General features: G+C 47.3%; 1 protein-coding gene and 1 pseudogene across 17 annotated transcripts in view; one reads left to right on the top strand and one right to left on the bottom strand.

Annotated features, from left to right (window-relative positions):
* Positions 1 to 1,303: 1,303 nt before the first annotated feature.
* LOC101099550 lies at positions 1,304 to 3,454 on the bottom strand (annotated as a pseudogene).
* A 1,402-nt stretch (positions 3,455 to 4,856) lies between these two features.
* The window catches only part of LOC101099296 (patr class I histocompatibility antigen, A-2 alpha chain-like), a 32,422-nt gene continuing 18,755 nt past the window's right edge, over positions 4,857 to 18,523 (top strand). Inside the window, exons 1-8 of one of the 17 annotated variants that reach the window (XM_019830342.3) lie at positions 4,863 to 5,408; positions 5,723 to 5,946; positions 6,172 to 6,447; positions 7,061 to 7,199; positions 7,464 to 7,577; positions 8,011 to 8,043; positions 8,180 to 8,216; positions 10,962 to 11,062. In XM_019830342.3, the coding sequence (XP_019685901.1) occupies positions 5,209 to 5,408; positions 5,723 to 5,946; positions 6,172 to 6,447; positions 7,061 to 7,199; positions 7,464 to 7,577; positions 8,011 to 8,043; positions 8,180 to 8,183 (990 nt within the window). In that variant the 5' untranslated portion in view covers positions 4,863 to 5,208 and the 3' untranslated portion in view covers positions 8,184 to 8,216; positions 10,962 to 11,062. Of the gene's footprint in view, positions 5,409 to 5,676; positions 5,947 to 6,171; positions 6,448 to 7,060; positions 7,337 to 7,463; positions 7,578 to 8,010; positions 8,044 to 8,179; positions 8,217 to 8,381; positions 8,680 to 10,961; positions 11,264 to 18,523 lie in introns of those variants that run through there. The other 16 variants (XM_019830341.3, XM_019830329.3, XM_045057244.1 and 13 more) reach the window with 16 other exon arrangements.

Genomic DNA, 18,523 nt, shown 5'->3' with positions numbered 1-18,523 from the left:
AGGTGTCCCACGAATATCCAATTTATTAAGGCAGTGTGTGCAGAAGGCTTGTGGAAGGTGAGATTTGAAAGGGGATTTGAGGTCTCTTTGTAAGGAGATGGGAATATGAAACTAAAGAATTTGGGCTTTAATTGGGAGCCATGAGAGTTGTGTTGTTTTTGTTTTTTTGCAAGTGCTTCTTAAAATTAATTTTTTTTTTACTTTGAGATAACTGAAGATTCACGTGCAATTATGAGACATAATATACGTCCTGAGCAACTTTTACTCAGTTTTCCTCAATGGTAACACCTCACAAAACTGTAGTCAATATTAAAACCAGGATATTAACATTGATACAATCCACTGTTCTTACTCAGATTTCCCCAGTTTTACTTGCATTCATCTGTGTATGTACAGCAAAACCTTGGTTTGTGAGCATAATTCGTTCCAGAAACATGCTTATAATCCAAAGCACTTGAATATCAAAGCAAATTTCCCCGCAAGAGATAATGGAAACTCAGATGATTCATTCCACATCCCAAAAATATTCATATAAAAATGATTACAATACTGTAATACAATATAAAATAATAAAGAAAATACAAAATATAAAGAAAAATAAACAAATTAACCTGCACTTACCTTTGAAAACCTTCGTGGCTGGTGTGAGGGAGACAAGAGAGAGGAAGGTGATTGTATCAGATGACTTTCACTATCACTAAGGGAATTACTGCTATCTACTGGCTCAAAGGAATCCTTTTCTGCAAGGGGGTCATTGTATACACTCACATGGATGTTGACTACAGTACAATATTAATAAACCCTTGGCATATACCGTATATAATGTAACTGGCAGTGAGGCAGCAGGGGAAAGGGTCTATATCTGCAGGCAGCCTGACCTAGAATGAAGCAAAGCATTCCTAAGTTTACTCTTATCTGGAAAAGCAAAGGACTGTCCATAGGTGCTTTGAAGTGACAAAAAATACACTAGTGCCAGTTGTAGGCGCCTTCCAATGTTCTGAAAAATCACTGATTTCTGCCAAACACCGTGGCCTGAGACCGAGCATCCGCCATGGGAGATGATCACCCACAATCCAATGAAGAGAGAGACAGAGAACCATTGGCTCAGTTGTGACCATGTGATGTTCAGTGTCACATACTGCTCGTATTGCAAGACATTGCTCATTTATCGAGTTAAAATTTATTAGAAAGTTTGCTTGTCTTGCGGAACACTCACAGAATGAGTTACTCGCAATCCAAGGTTTTAACTCTATTTCTTTTTTTCTTTTTTTTTTCTTTTCTTTTCCTTTTTTTTTTTTTTTTTTTGTCTGAGAAAGAGCTCGCTTTTTGGGGAGTAGAGCACTGCATGTGGCCAACACGCCACACATCACGTTCCTACACATCATGCTTAAAAAGGTATATGGGAGGTTTTGCTAAGAAAGATCAACTAGAACATGGGTTCCTCTGGGCAACTTTCCATCCCTCCGAGGAGTCGGCACATTCCCAACCATTTCCTGGAAGGCAAATGTGGTTGCTACAGGTAGAGCCCCCGCAGGGGTGCCTTCTTGTTTTTTATAAAGAACATTTTCTTTAGATTTTTTGAAGTCTTCATTTGTTACTTTCATCCTACAGACCAGCTTCTGTATGGATTGCCTTGATGTTGGCCCCAGAGAGGTCATCTTTAGCCATGATCAAGTTGTCCAGGGTTACATCATTGGTCAGGGTCATCCTGCTTGTATGCATCTGACAGATGGGCTTCTTAGTCTTTTCATCTGGCAGGGGAATTCAATTTTCCTGTCAATGTGGCCTGGTCTGATAAGTGCTGGGTCCAAAGTTTCTATTCAGTTTGTGGCCATGATAACTTTCACATCACCCCTTGAAACAAATCCGTCCAACTGGTTCAACAGTTCCAACATTATTCGTTGAATTTCTCTCTCACCACCGGAATTTGAGTCTATCTTTTTGTTCCAATGGCATCAATTTCATTAATAAATACGACGGATGGTGCATGTTCTTCTGCAACTTGAAACAATTCCTGACGGAGTTTGGGCCCATCACCCAGGTACTTCTGAGCCAACCACTCTTTTTAAATTTTTTTTTTTAAGGTTTATTTATTTTTGAGACAGAGAGAGACAGAGCATGAACGGGGGAGGGGCAGGCAGAGAGGGAGACACAGAATCAGAAGCAGGCTCCAGGCTCTGAGCCATCAGCCCAGAGCCTGACGCGGGGCTTGAACTCACGGACCGCGAGATTGTGACCTGAGCTGAAGTCAGACGCCCAACAGACTGAGCCACCCAGGCGCCCCCAAACCACTCTTTTTTAAAAAAAATTATTACAAACAAATTTTTTTAATGTTTATTTATTTTTGAGAGAGAAACAGAGTGCAAGTGGGGGAGGGGAAGAAAGAGGGGGAGAAACAGAATCCAAAGCAGGCTCCAGGCTGTGAGCACAGAGCCCAATGTGGGGCTCTAACTCATGAACCGTGAGATCATGACCTGAGCCAAAGTCAGATCATGACCTCAGCCAAAGTCAGATGCTTAAACTGACTGAAACACCCAGGCACCCCTAGAGCCAACCACTTAAGAAAGTGGCTGAGGTTAGGTTTGCTACTGCTTTGGCTAATAAGGTTTTACCTGTGTCAGGTGGAACGTACAGAATGACACCCTTGGGGGCTTTATATCCATCTCTTCATAATATTCAGGATGAGTGAGAGGAAGGTTCACAGATTCTTTAATTTTCTGGATTTGGTTGTCCAACCCCCCAACATCAGCATAGGTTTCCTGGGGGTGACTTTCCTACCTTCATCACTGTGACCAAGGGATCTGTGTCATCTGTGAGCACCCATATGACGGCATCACCTTGTGGTTGAGCAGGACCAAGCAGCCTGCTCCCAGCAGATCCTTGTCTACAAAGGAGAGAGTGCTGATGTAGTGTTCTGAGCCCACAGATGTGGACACGATGGCATGATTGTCATCAGTGATCTCTTCCAAGCTTCCTACTGACACTGGGGTCCCCCTCAGATCATCCACCTTTGATCTTTCCTCCTCTTGCTTTTCTTCTTAAAGGCTTCATTTGTTCCTGATTTCTAATGAATTCTTCCTCCATGAGAAGATAGTCTTTAATTCTAACTTCAGTAATTTTAGCCAGCACTGAGTGTGACATGTCACCAGTGGCAGCTTGCTGGCAGCATCTGGTCCCTTTGTATACTTCTTCTTCTTCCCCACTCTAGTTGGTACAGGAGGTTCGTATTTCTTTTTCTTCTCCTTGTTATCCTTCTTGCCACCTCCAGGACCATGACCACCACTCTGACTTAGACCATGTTGCTTCGGCCGCACGGACTGCCGCTGCCAGAATTGCTTAATCCTATGGAATTTTATCATATATGTGTGTTTGTTTATCTATAACCACAGTCAAAATATATTTCAAAGATTCTTTTTATTTATTAAAATTTTTTTTAACATTTATTTATTATTGAGAGACAGACACAGAGTGTGAGCAGGGGAGGGGCAGAGAGAGGGGAAGACACAGAATCTGAAGCAGGCTCCAGGCTCTGAGCTGTCAGCACAGATCCCGACATGGGGCTCAAACTCACAAACTGTGAGATCACAACCTGAGCTGAAGACGGTTGTCTAACTGAGCCACCCAGGCGCCCCTCTATTTTTCTAATAATTTTATAATTTTACATGTTATATATAAGTTCTATTATACATTTTAAATTCATATTATAAGGTGAGAGATTTAGGTTTGAGTTTTTTGTTTGCTTATGTGTTTTTGTCTATGGATGTCCAATTGCTCTGGCATCATTTATTGAAAAGACTATCCTTTTGCATTGAATTGCTTTTGTGCCTTTTTCAAAAGTCAGCTGAGCATATTTGTGTGTGTGGGGGCGCTATTCCTGGGTTTTCTCTTCTGTTCCATTGATCTGTATGTCTATTTATCTGCCAGTTAATTAAAATCTGTTTTAATTACTGCAGCTATATTTTAAGACTTAACATCAAATAGAGTGACTTTTCTCACTTTATCCCTCTTTTTCAAGAGTGCGTTAGCTTTTTAGGTACTATGCCTTTCTGTATAAATTTTAGAATAAGCTGGTCTAACTTTGCTGGGGCAAAAATTACATTAAACCAAAGATCAATTTGGAGGGAATCGACATCTCTACTAAGTTGACTCTTCTAATACATGAACATATTATGTCTCTATTTAACTTGATTTCTTTTAATTGCATTTTGTAATTTTCAGCATTCAGATCCTTTATGTGTTTTGTTAAATGTATACACAGTATTTCATTTTCTTTATAATAACTATAAATAATATTGTGCTTTTAATTTTGGTTTCCATATAACCTGTATTACTATATAAAAACATTCTTTTACTTTCAATCTACCTGTGTCATTAAATGTAAACTGAATTTCTTCTCACTTCAACCACCAAAAAAAAAAAAAATGCTGGGACACACAGATGAGCTGAGAAAGTACAACTTAGAAGCTTTTTGAGTCTTGATTGCAATGCTGTTTAGATATTTCTGTAGGAAGGGGCAAAATCACTTTATAGATTAGATTCCTGGGCACCTGGGGGGCTCCGACGGTTAAGTGTTGGATTCTTGGGTTCAACTCAGGTCATGATCTCAGGGTTTGTGGGTTCGAGCCCTGAATGGGGCTCTGCCCTGGCAGCACAGAGCCTTCTTGGGATTCTTTCTCTTCTTCTCTCTGCCCCTTCCCTGCTTTCTCTCTTTCTCTCAAAATAAATAAACATTAAAAAGAAAAGAAAAGAAACTGATCTCTATGAGAATCTCTAGCTGGAGCTTTGAATCACAACTTCAGGTGTAAAGAGAAAATCCACGTCCCTCCACCTCCATTCCCAGGCAAGCTCACTCTCTGGCATCCAGTTTCCTGGGGGTGAGTTTTCTTTTAGGAGTCCGGAGGAGAGGTAAGGACTAGGAGCTCAGCACAAGTCGAGGGATTTCAGAAGGGAAAGGGACAAAACGGGGCCGATCCCAACCTGGTGTCTTATCCTGGTTTCCTCAGAAAGACCCTGGGCCAGGCCTCAGGGTGACAAAGAGCGCTCTGTGTAGGTGAGAGGAATCCGGGCAAAGTCGCGGGTCCCTGGGAAAGACTGGCTTTGAAAGTCCCGGGCTTGAGATAGGTCTGGGGCGGGAAAGCCCAGTTCCACGCTACTCCGCGCTCATTTCACTTCTCTCAACCTGTGCCAGGTCTTCTTGCCTGGATACTCATGACGCGGCCCCAGTTCGCACTCCCATTGCTTGTCCTGTGTCTAGAGAAGCCAATCAGCGTCACCGCGGTCCCTGGCCTGTCCTGGCCACGGACCCGCTGGGACTTCTATTCTCCAGACCCTGAGGATGCGGGTCGTGATGCCCCGAACCCTCCTCTTGCTGCTGTCGGGGGCCCTGGCCGTGACCCAGACCTGCGCGGGTGAGTGCGGGGTCGGGAAGAAAGGGCATCTGTGGGGCAGGAGCGAGGGGACCGTCCGGCGGGAACGCGGGGCCCTAGGGAAAGTGCCTGTCGCCCCCGCCCCAGAATCCCACCCACCCTGGCAGTCCTCCCAGTCCCTCCCCGACTCCTCCCTGCTCTCCCCCACTCGGACCCCCCACCCCCTGCCCTCCTGGCCGCTTCCACCTGGGATCCCGGCCTCGCGCCGGGAGCAGGGTCGGGCGGGGTCTCAAACCCTCCGCGCCCGTAGGCTCCCATTCCTTGATGTATTTCGGCACCGCGGTGTCCCGGCCCAGCCTCGGGGAGCCCCGGTACTTGGAAGTCGGCTACGTGGACGACACACAGTTCGCGCGGTTCGACAGCGACGCCTCGAGTCCGAGGATGGAGCCACGCGTGCATTGGTTGAAGCAGGAGGCGCCGGGGTATTGGGAGCAGGAGACGCGGGGCGCCAAGGACACCGCACAGACTTTCCGACTGAGCCTGAACACGCTGCGCGGCTACTACAACCAGAGCGAAGCCGGTGAGTGACGCGGACCCGGGTCCGGGTCACGACCCCATCCCCGGGGTTGCCCGAGTCTTTGGGTCCGAGCACCACCCTGAGGCTGCGGGACCCGCCCGTCTCCAAACCCGGGAAAAGCGCGCGGGCACTTTTACCCGCCATTCAGTTTTGGCTTTAAGCCCTGGGGTTCGGGGTGGGGGAGGGGGCGGGGCTCCAGGGCGGAGCTGACCTCGGGGGCGGGGCCAGGGTCTCACACCATCCAGTGGCTGTCTTCCTGCGAAGTGGGGCCCGATTGGCGCCTCCTCCGAGGATACTGGCAGTTCGCCTATGACGGCGAGGATTACATCGCCCTGAACGAGGACCTGCGCTCTTGGACCGCGGCGGACACGGCGGCGCAGATCACCCGCCGCAAGTGGGAGGCTGCCGGAGCAGCCGAGCATCAAAGGAACGACCTGCAGGTCACATGCGTAGAGTGGCTCCGGAAGTACTTGGAGAGGGGGAACAAGACGCTGCTGCGCACAGGTACTAGGGGCCGCGGGGCTTCCCACGATTTCCCCTCCAGCGGAGGCCTCCTAAGAGGATAGGAAGAACTGGGATCCACAGCAGTATATGTCTCCCTCCCCTGTGTCGGGAGACTGACTGCTTGGGTTTTCAGATCCGGTCCCAGAGAGACCCCCAAAGGGTCTGTCTTTCTCCTAGAGACTGTTAAAGGATAGAGTCTCTTCAGGGATGGAGGAGGAGACCATTTCTGAAATAATTGATCAGCGTTTCCTTTTGGCTCACGGTGGCTTTGGGAACCTTGGGGGGTTTTCTCAGGCTTTGTTCTCTGCCCCACACCCATGTGTTTGGGATATCTGACTTCACCTAGTCTGAGTCATTTGGCCTCCAGCCAGGTCCGGACCAGAAATCCCTTTCTTTTCTGCTCTCAGAAACCTGCCCTCTACAGTGGGCCGTCTCACCCTAATTCTAGAACTTTTCAAACAAGAAGAGATTATGTGTCTAGGCTGGTGTCTGGGTTTTTGCTCCCTTCCCCAATTCCAGCTCTCTTGTCCATTCTCAAGATGGCCACATGAGAATTGCCTCAGTGGCCCGAGACAGTTATAAAATTCCTTAATTTTCTGACCCTTCTCTTCAGACCCCCCGAAGACACACATCACCCACTACCCCACTTCTGACCATGATGTCACCCTGAAGTGCTGGGCCCTGGGTTTCTATCCTGCGGAGATCACCCTAACCTGGCAGCGTGATGGGGAGGACCTGATCCAGGAAACGGAGTTTGTGGACACTAGGCCTGGGGGAGATGGGACCTTCCAGAAGTGGGTGGCTGTGGTGGTGCCTTCTGGAGAGGAGCAGAGATACACGTGCCATGTGCAGCATGGGGGGTTGCCCAAGCCCCTCATGCTGAAATGGGGTAAGGACAGGGGGAGACCTGGGTATGGAGCCAAACTTGGAGAACTCAGGAGCCCTTCTGGAAAAATTCAGCAGGGTTGAGGCTGAGACCTCGGAGTCAAGGCCCTGACTTTATCCTCTCTTCCCAGAGTCCCCTTCTCAGCGCATTATTCCCATGGTGGGCATTGTTGCTGGTCTGGTTTCCTTTGTGGTCATCAGTGCTGTGGTGGTTGGAGCTGTCATATGGAGGAGGTAGAGCCAAGGTACGGAAGGGGAGTGCTCTGAGTTTTCTTGTCTTTCTGTAGTGTTTCAAGTCCAGGTAGAAGTTCGTCCTGCCTTGTTTATGGGAAGTGCCATCCATGCACATGTGCTTGTCCACTGTGCAGCTCATTGCTACATTCACGCTGGAGTAAAGCTCTGTGAGAGTGAAGGGCAAACTTATCACCTTGATGAATGTGGTGATAGGATCTGATTTCCAGCAGTCACAGATCAGAGAATAAGGTCCTTGCTGAGGACAGACTCCAGGAGAATTGTTGGTCTAGCCGTGACATCTCTTTTCTTCATGTCCCCCTGATCCTGCCATAGGTCTGTAGTTACAGTTCTGGAAACTTCCCTGTGGTCCAGGTTATCAGTTTCATCTAGGATCTTGGGCTCTGCCTCCTCCGTGGCATCTCATGTGATATTTTCTTTCCATAGGTGGAAGAGAAAGGAGTTATGCTCAGTCTGCATGTAAGTATGGAGGGGGTGATCCCTGAGACCCTGGGATAGTGTAGACAGGACCCCGTGGGGAGCTCACCCACCCCAAAGCTACTCCTTTAGTCTCATCTCCTGGGGGTTCTGACCAGTTCTGTTTGTTCTAACGCAGGTAGTGACAGTGCCCAGGGCTCTCTCCACTGCTAAAGGTGAGACCCTGAAGGGCCTGAAGTAGGGAGGGGAGAGGGGAAAGGGGCTATGCCTGGGAAATGGGGATTCTTTGAGTAGGATATCTTGAGCATGTGGTAGGCTATTGAGAACGTCAACACTTATATGACTAACCTGAATTTGTTCATGATTATTTTCTTCCGCAGTGTGAGCCAGCTGCCTCGTGGGGGACTGAGTGATGCAAGATTTGTTCACTTTCCCACTTTGTGACCAATGCCCCTGATATCTCTTTCTACAAAGGGCTTCGGCATGTGTCCTCGTTCCTATTACCATAATGTGAGGAGGTGGGGAGACTGCGCCCCGCCTCCATGACCCCACCCTACACTGACCTGGGTTCTCTTTCCTCGTCTGCTTTCATCATCCAGTAGAGGGAGAGTGGGCCACTTCCATCCCTGTCTTTACTTTATGTTTCACTGAGCTACAACTTCTTACTTCCTTGTTGAACGTAGGGCTCTGGATGTGAATTTGTTTTTCCAGTTCTGGTCATGAGGAGTTGATCAGTTAGTTAAAGAAGAAGATTCCTAAAGTTTGACAGGGGAAAGAAATGGAAACCCTTAGAACCTCCCAGAAGCTGCAGGTTTGGTGTGCCGAGTCTGCTCTGGGTGGGGACAGGAGAAAGCTGTGAGGGGCCTAGCGTGGTGGAGCCTCATGCCCAGTTGGTACAACATGGATGTGACATGGTCACTGCTCAGCTGGGGAACCTCTTTGCGCTTTTGTCTTTGTCCCTCCAGTAGCACCTGCCTTTCCGGGACTGTGATCACTCAGGATATCACCTGGATATCTGGATATTGCCCAGACCTCGTCCTGCCTCCAGGACTATGGGCAACAAGACATTGTATGGCCGGGTCAGCTGAGGCTCAGGCCTGGGTCGGGCCTCAGTCCCGTCTCTGGGTGTTTATTCGTTGTTTCTTTGTTTCTGTAGAGCATTAGGCCCGTTCTCTTTTTTGTGTGGGAGTTCTGGTCTAATTCACCTGTGGGTGTCTCCTCGGTGACAGCAGAAGGAGATGTTTGGCCTGTCAGCGTCTGCACAAGGCCCTGGGTGGCCCTGTGCATAGGAATCTGTAGTATCCAGAGGTTATTTTCAGGCTCATTCAGGTCTTGCCCTCCTTCTCGGGCTTGATTGTTCTTCCCATCTTTTCTGAAGTCTTCTGAGAGGAGCAGATTCTAGTAGACAGGAAGCATGCCATAATTTCTTATTTTAATATTTTTTTTTTCAACATTTATTTATTTTTGGGACAGAGAGAGACAGAGCATGAACAGGGGAGGGGCAGAGAGAGAGGGAGACACAGAATCGGAAACAGGCTCCAGGCTCCGAGCCATCAGCCCAGAGCCTGACGCGGGGCTCGAACTCGTGGACCGTGAGATCGTGACCTGGCTGAAGTCGGACGCTTAACCGACTGCGCCACCCAGGCGCCCCATAATTTCTTATTTTAAATTAGTTCTTGTTCTGTTTCCATCCTCTGCTTGCCCACCCTCTGCCCTGGTGATCCTGGTGCTGGCTCCAGCTCCAAGTCATGGAGTTATGAAGCAGAGTCTCCTTAGATTTATATTTGGTTGGGAAATAGCACCTGTGAATCGAGGATGGTTTTTGAAAATGGGCATCTCCTTGATGTGCAGGGGAGTTGGTGTGAGAGTGGGGATGGGAGGGGGAGGGCAGTGCTGTGAGAGGAGCACAGGGGCACTAATGGCAGTGTGAAAGGTGATTGTGCTGTTGCTGCCACAGAGCTGCTGTGGTCTGAGGCTACATTAGTAAAGATACTGCCTCCAGATTAGGGAGGTGCTCTGCACCGATCGCTCCTTCTCTGTGTGTGTTGTGTGCAAGATATATGACACGCTGTTTTCTGCATCTGGGAAACACGATAGAAGTTTCTGTGTTTAGGACAAGGCGCTGCTGCTGGTCTTTACATCACACTTTTAGTAGCAAGAATGGAGGTGAGGATTCCCACACGGCTGTGCATCGGCCTCACTTGTAGGGCTTGTTAAAATAAGCGATTCCTTGATCTTGCACCAAGGACTCTGAGTCTGTGGGTCCGGGGAGAGGCCTGTGCATTTTGTGAGAGGCCTGGCGCTCAGCCAGATCTGGAGCCAGTGAGGTCAGCAATCAGAGCAGCCAGTCTGGGGAGGGGCATTAAAGCCACATTTAACTGTGTTTTTTTTTTTTTTTTTTTTTTAAATCTTTGGAGAGGAAAGGGAAGACATAACGTTGTCAGTATGAGATGTGGTGTTGTGAGATGTGTGTTATCGTATCCTGGGGTATGGTCGGGTGGGAGGACTAGGGAGTGGTTCGCGGTTCAGTGTGACGAACACCTCGGAATGCTTGCTCTCGGCAACTACTTCCCTGATTGACTTTTCAGAGCAAACAATGGGATCTAAGCTTGTTCGAACTTAGCCAAAAGGTACTGTGCACACACACACACACACACACACACACACATTTTATATGCATATAAAGTATTCTTTTGGGGAAGATCGTAGAACAGGCTTTGGCTACACAGCCAGGAACAGAGTCCACAAGTGCACGTTAGGGTGGGTCTCACACAGGAACTGCGGCCTCTGCTGCTGGGCACAGACGTCACTGCTCACACTGCTGCCTCCGTTGAAGCAGGACACTGGCCCCTGCGGCTAGGACTGACATCGCTGCTGCTTGTGGGACCAGGTGACACACTGCCACTCATGCCGCCTGTGTAAGTACATTCTGCACAGCTGCACCTTCTCTTTGTCACCAGGTCCAGCATGTGGTCACCTGCCTGGCAGAGCCTCACGCCATGTCTAACTGGAAGGATGTTGGGACAGCAGGTCCTTCCTCTTCTATGGAGAGAGGCGGCGTCTTCCAAAGACTCTAAATGTGGAATTCTCATGTAGGGGGGCAGTGCCGGTGCTGGGGGTGAGGGCTGGAGAAAGGACGGCTGATTGCCATTCTCGGAGCACAGACCTGAGGCTGCAGCTTGATCTGGTGCCCTGCAGGCACTCAGGCTCAGTTGGAGGAGCAAGTTTCTAGTAAACGACATCACTCTTCTCGTTCCCTGGATGCTATGTGATTAGATGCAGCTTTGTCCACTCTGGTTTACGCTCACAAATAAGTGCAGTGGCGTTGTGGGCTGGTGAAGTGATTGCTCAAAACGTGTTTGCCCAGCCTCTGTCTCTTGCAAGGAGGAGAACACCTGGGTCTGTAAGACGTCAGGGGGTCTCTGCGTGCACTGACGTGTCATGTTAATGTTTATATTTCCCTGTGCATGGAAATACTCTGGGGAGAGAATCTCTAACATTTGTCAGCTTTATGTGATCCTCACAAAGGACTAAAAACGAACCAGCCAGAAAACCCAAACCACCAGCCTGGTTTTCTAGTGTAGCCATAGCGTCCCTCAGAGACTTAACTGTTAGTTAATAGCAATTCAACTGAGAAAATTTATTTTATTTTTATTTTTGAGAGAGAGAGGGTGCAAGTGAGAGAGGGGCAGAGAGAAAGAGAAGGAAAGAGAGAGAAGTGGAGCTTGAGCTCTGCTCACCCGAAGTGGGACCTCACCTCACCTGATGTGGGGCTCGAACTCATGAACCATGAGATCATGACCTGAGCTGAAGTCAGATGCTAAATGACTGAGCCACCCAGGCGCCCTCAACCGAGAACATTAAAAGGTCGAATTGACTTTATTCAACTGTTCATGAATTGAGCAGTCTCCCAGCTAGTAAATAGAAAGGAGACATGGGGCTCCTGGGTGGCTCAGTCAGTTTAAGTGTCCGGCTTCAGCTCAGGTCATGACTTCGTGGTTCGGTTTGTGAGTTCGAGCCCCACGTTGGGCTCTGTGCTGACAGCTCAGAGCCTGGAGCCTGCTTTGGATTTTGTGTCTCCGTCTCTCTCTGCCCCTCCCCTGCTCGTGCTCTGTCTTTCAAAAATAAATATTAAAAAAAAAAAGACTCTTCCAGCTGCAGAAAGGAAAGGATTTTAAAGGCAGAGTGGAAGGGGAAAAAGGAAATTATTCGTTAAAAAATGCATTGCTTTAAGCAAGGTGGCCCTTCTAAGGGGAAAGGAAGTGGTCTTTCAGTGGTTTACCTACTTGTGCTGAGCAGGAAATTCCAGGTTGGCTGATTACAGGTCACATTGCTGGGAGAAGCTGAAGCTGCATTTAGGTTAAGGATTAAGATCTTGGTGGTATTTGGCTTAAGTGACTTCATTTTGGGCCTGCTGTCTTCCTTTTTTAACAGGACCATGAACAGCTGGTAGCAGACAGAAGGACATGATATAAATGCTTACACTTATCCTTTGCTCCTGGATGAGAGGAAGCACGGACTTGCTTGCTCTCCCTCTAAATGTCTCTTTGTGGAGCCGTGAGGGTTTTTTCCTCCATTCAACCAATGCTCTGATTCCCTGTCACCAGTTTGATTCATTTCATCAGTCTTTTTTTTTTTTTTTAGTATTTATTTTTGAGACAGAAACAGAGCAGGAGAGGGGGAGGGGCAGAGAAAGAGAGAGACATAGAATCCGAAGCAGGTTCCAGGCTCTGAGCGGTCAGCATAGAGCCCCATGTGGGGCTCGAACTCATGGATGTGAGATCATGACCTGAGCCAAAGTTGGGCGCTTAACCGACTGAGCCACCCAGGTGCTCCCAATTCATTTCAATTCTGACACTGTTGACCTGGAGTTAGCATGAGACCCACAGGTGTGAGGATGCTTCCTACAAGATTGCCCTCACTTCACAGGCACGTCTCAACTGTTACGTTCCCACGTCGCCTGCACTTTTGTTCCACTTGGCTACAAAGTTGAAGGTACTCTCAAAGTTCAATAATTTGCTAGAATGACTCCTAGAACTGAGGAAAATTCCATGCTTATTATTGTGGTTTATTATAAGGACACACATGAGCAACCAGATGAAGAGGCACATGAGTGTGGGAGCGTGAAGGTCGCAGTTGCACGAGCCTCTGTCACCGTGGGGTTGGAATGTGCCACCCTCTGAGCATGTCGGTGTGTTCATTTCAGAAGCTCTGTGAACTCTGTCGTTTAGAAGCTTTTATGGAAGCTTCATGATATAGGTGTGCTTGATTCCATCACTGGCCATTGGTGATTAAAGTCAGCCTCCAGAGCCTCTCCCCAGAGGTCAGGGAGGGAGGCTGAGGTTGCCAACTCTCTAATCATCGCTTGGTCTTTCTGGTCACCAGCCCCCAACCTGAAGCTATCTAGGCCCCTCGGCCAAGTCATCTCATTAGCATACCAGAAACACTCATATTACTCAGGAGATCCCAAAGGTTTGGGGAAGTCTGTGCCAGGAACCAGGGACAAAGACCAAATAAGTCTACCACTGGCCACCCCCTGTCTTTGACCACAGGTCCCTTGTAGCAACAGGACCATAGCTGAAAAGATACTGGCACACCACTAAAGTCCCATTCAGTCAGTGACAATTAGCCCATCATCCTGCTGTATGACAGTGTCTCCCAGGATCGCTCAGGTCTCCTGGTTCCATTTAGTCTCGTCAGGTTCCAGAAGCAGGAATGGTGTCACAGCGTATGGCTCCCTCTCTCAGGCATCTGGTATAATCGAGCTAAGAGGCAGTGTCCTCTCTTGCTCACACCTCTTGGGAGGTGTTAATGTAATGCTGGGTTTCCCTCATTACGTAACTCATTTATCCATTCCTTTACCCTCAGCTGTTGTTTCTATTTCTCTCCGTCTATACCCAACTTTCTGCGGTTGGAAGGGACGTTATGTGTAGCTGCTGTGCTGGTCTAGACTGCGGGCAGCAATACATTCTGGCAAGTCCCTCCTCCCCTGTCTTCTCTCGTCCATAGAGGGGAGGGTCACACCCAGACAGAACTCGTGGGCTAACTGACCAGTAGGCAATCTAGCGGCACTCACCGTCAGCCCCAGCTTTGCCAGATGGGGTGAAGGCACAGCCCTCCCATTCAGTCCCTTAGGAAATCTCACATCAAGGTCGAACAATGGAGGTACGGTCGCCTGCTTAGGAGTCCTTCCCGTTTCTGGCATTCGTACTTGCGTTCCTGTCCTGAGACACTGTAGCGGGTAGGAAGAGGGAATGTTGAGGTGAACTATAGTCATACCAATGTCCTCTCACTTGGGAAGGATTATAGAGTCACGCTTACATTCCCCGCCCTCCTGGCCAGATCCATCAAGGAAACAAAACAGACACCTTTTCCCCCTAGCGGGGACACTCCTGATTCCCATGCATGCTGGGTTGGAGCACACTCTGTGAAGGTGTGTGAGCCAGCACTTCATGCCTTTGTGGCCCTATTTTCACAGTATTTCCATTGTCCATTCCAACTCTCTGTTAAGCTGTTTCTCTGTCAGTATATCTGTATGTCCATTGTTGGACATTATGGCTTGTAATGTATTTTTTTAGCGTGAGGAAATGTGACCGAGCATTCCAAACTAGTACAGTATCTTTTGTTTGTTTTGTCACGTGCACCGAAAGGCATGTATAAAAATGTTCTCAGCAGCACTGTTTATGATTGCCCCAAATGGGAAACAATGTCAGTGTGCCTAACAAGAACATATGTACATGAACTGTAGCACAGCCTTACAATGGACTACCACACAGCCCTGAAAAAGACTGGGCTCTCGCTACACCCTACGGCATGGGTGAACCTCACAGACGTGACACTGAGTGAAGGAAGCCAGACACGTGAGAGTATGACTTTTTGTATGTGAAGTTGAAGATGAGGACTCATTTGTAGTGCCAGAAGTCAGAAGAGTTGTTACCTCTTGTGGTGGCGTATTGACTGGGAATCTCTCCGAAACCCAAAATGCTCTGCATCTTGCTCAGTGGTAGTACATGGGAAGTGCATACGTGTAAAATTTCATCGAGCTGTCCACACAGGATCGATGCTCTCTGTGCATTTTATTAAAAATTTTTTTTTTTACATTTATTTATTTATTTTTGAGGGCGACTGAGACAGCACGAGTTGGTGGGGGGCAGAGAGAGACGGGGAGAGAGAGAGAAAAGTCCCAAGCAGGCTCCATGCCATCAGTGCAGAGCCTGACGTGGGGCTTGAAGTCAAGAAACTGTGACACCGTGACCTGAGCCGAAACCAAGAGTCAGATGCTTAACTAGCTCAGCCACCCAGGTGCCCCTATTTTTTTAAATTTTTAATTGAATTACAGCTATGTTCTTTTTCTTTTCTTTTCTTTTCTTTTTTAAATAGCACTCTGGACATTTGCAACTACCACTGAGTAAGCAAAACCCAACCCAGAATGTCTGTTCCTGTCAAGACCCATTTGTAGCCCTCCCTTGGGGTTACTAGTATTGCTCTGACTTGCCAGCTATGTTCAAGGACTTCCTACCAGGGAATCTGCCCCCTAGCTGTCTGTAGTGTGTGGTTGGCAGTGAGAACAGTTCCTTTTGGTATTTTGGGCCACAGAGGATGCAAATAGACTATATGTAGTTTCAGCCTTCTCTGGATTACTGCAGCCCCCAATGTCCCTTTAGTTCGTGTACCCAGGGAGCCACCTCAAGAGAGGACATCAAGATACCCACTCATCACTTCCAATCAGCTTCCAAACTTGAAGGTGGTTCTTGTGATGAGCACCAACATGTCCTACTTTATAATGCACCCCTCAAATTCCCATAGTGGTTTGCAGAGGGCTGTGCCCCGTGTGGTTATTCCTTTAACAGACTAAGTTTCCCTTCTGCCTGACCATATGGCCTGGCTGTTGGCCACTGCCCACGAGTTGCTAAATCCAAAACACAGGGGCTTTTATTGTTCAATTTTTATATCACTGCTAGCAAAGCCACACGCAAGTTAGCTCACAGAGCTGACCTGTTTTTAGCTCCCTTGGTCAGAGTGGCGGCCTCCAAACAAGATGTTGTCCATTCACCTTGGAGCTGCTACCCATAAACCAAGCAGCTTTTCATAGGCTACTTGAGAGCTGTCTCTGGGACCCTGTCCAAGTGATGATAGAATCCAGCACCTCCTTACCAGGTCCCGAGTCAGTCCTACGGGAATAGAGGCTCCCTGCTTGTGCACATATCCTCCTTGCATTTTCCTGGTAGCAGGATCCTGTAGAAACTCTTTCCACTATTTGTTAAACTGTTACCACTATGTATATATGTATTTTTAAATTTACATCCAAGTTAGTTAGCATATAGTGCAATAATGATTTCAGGAGTAGATTCCAGTGATTCATCCCCTATGTATAACACCCAGTGCTCATCCCAACAAGTGTCTTCCTTATTGCCCCTTACTTATTTAGCCTACCCCCCACCCACAACCCCTGCAGCAACCTTCAGTTTGTTCTCTGCATTTGAGTCTCTTATGTTTTGTCCCCCTCCCTGTTTTTATATTATTTTTGCCTCCCTTCCTTTAATGTTCATCTGTTTTGTATCTTAAAGTTCTCATATCAGTGAAGTCATATGATATTTGTCTTTCTCTGACTAATTTCGCTTAGCATAATACCCTCCAGTTCCATCCATGTAGCTGCAAATGACAAGATTTCATTCTTTTTGATTGCCGAGTAATACTCCATTGTACATATATACCACATCCTCTTTATCCATTCATCCATCAATGGACATATGGGCTCTTTCCATACTTTGGCTACTGTTGATACTGCTACTATAAACATGGGGGTGCATGTGCCCCTTAGAAACAGCACACCTGTGTCCCTTGGATAAATGCCTAGTAGTACAATTGCTGGGTTGTAGGGTAGTTCTATTTTTAACTTTTTGAGGAATCTCCATACTGTTTTCCAGAGTGTCTGCACCGATTTGCATTCCCACCAGCAGTGCAAAAGAGTTCCTCTTTCTCCGCATCCTTGCCAACATCTGTTGTTGCCTGAGTTGTTAACTTTAGCCATTCTGACTGTTGTGAGGTGGTATCTCATTGTTGTTACTGCTTTTTAATGGAATTCTTCTGGGCATTGTCCTCTCCATTAGAGTGTTTTTCCAACATTAACCAAGACTACATGGATATATCAGGCTCAAGATTATTATATGTCCTTCAGACATAGGGTAGTTTTAATTAATGTTCAGTAAGGGGGACCTGGGTGGCTCAGTCGGTTAAGTGTCCGACTTTGGCTCAGGTCATGATCTCACAGTTGGTGAGTTCCAGCCCCGCATCGGGCTCTGTGCCGACTGCTCAGAGCCTGGAGCCTGCTTCAGATTCTGTGTCTCCCTCTCTGTCTCTCTGCCCTTCCCCTGCTCATGCCATGTCTCACTTTCTCTCTCTCAAAAATAAATAAACTTTAAAAAATTAAAAACAAATTAATGTCCAGTAGCAAGCTAGTAACTTTGAATGGAAATACTCTAGTTCACTTTAGTAATCACTGAGAAACACTCAGAGGCTTCTGCTGTAAGCTCCAGGACCTGCTGCGCATAGTGCTACTGGACAGAGTGCGCCTTTGCACTGCACTCCAGCTTGTATTGTATGCTGTTTGAGCTCGGGCAGTCTTATTTTCACGTACCCTATCTGATTAGTATTGCTTATAGGGTGGATTGACATGCCTTCTGCTTTATAGTACTAGATAGAGAAGCGCTCCCCAGTCAGACATAATACCCATTCTCATGAAACATTCAGGCAAAGGAGACAGACTCTTCACTTAAAGATCATTTAAACATTCCAGTTCCCACCCTGAATTTCTACCTTCATCCTGTAATCTCTTATTTTTCTGTATTTTTCAATCTAATCATAGGCCACATTAGTGCATCAGGAACAGGTTATCGTGCCGCCTTTGCATGTGGCTCCTATGTAATGGAGTCCTGGAATCTTCTGCTCTCTATCCCCTGATCGTTTTACCCACTCTTATGTACAAGGCTTTGGATCCCCAGCAAGGGGTCAGGTCAAACTGCCTTACCTATCTTGTCAATCTTATCTCAGGTAATTTGCCTGACTGTTCCTGATCAGAGTTTTCATTGTGATCTTTGCTTTCTTACTTTTTAAATTCTTCCAAACTGGGGTAAGTAGAGCCATCTTATTTGGGGCTTAAAAAAAAAAAAAAATATATATATATATATATATATATATATATATGTATATATATATATTAATGTTTACTATGTTTACTTACTTATTTTGAGAGAAAGAGAGTGCACAAGTAGGGGAGGAGCAGAGAGTGAGGAAGAGAGAATCCTAAGCAGGCTCCACGCTGTCAGTGCAGAGCCCGATATGGGGCTTGAACTCACGAACTGTGAGATCATGACCTGAACCGAAATCAAGAGCCAGATGCTCAACCAACTGAGCCACCCAGGCGCCCCTTGTTTGGGGGCTTTTTAATGTTGGGGGACAAGCATGGGGTCTCTTTGGTTTACCCAACCTTCCATAGTGCTGTTTTAAGACCTGTATTTTAACC

The sequence above is a fragment of the Felis catus genome, chromosome B2 (genome assembly GCF_018350175.1).
Source record: "Felis catus isolate Fca126 chromosome B2, F.catus_Fca126_mat1.0, whole genome shotgun sequence".
Classification (NCBI taxonomy): Eukaryota; Metazoa; Chordata; class Mammalia; order Carnivora; family Felidae; genus Felis; species Felis catus.
This window is presented reverse-complemented; position numbering and strand designations above follow the sequence as displayed.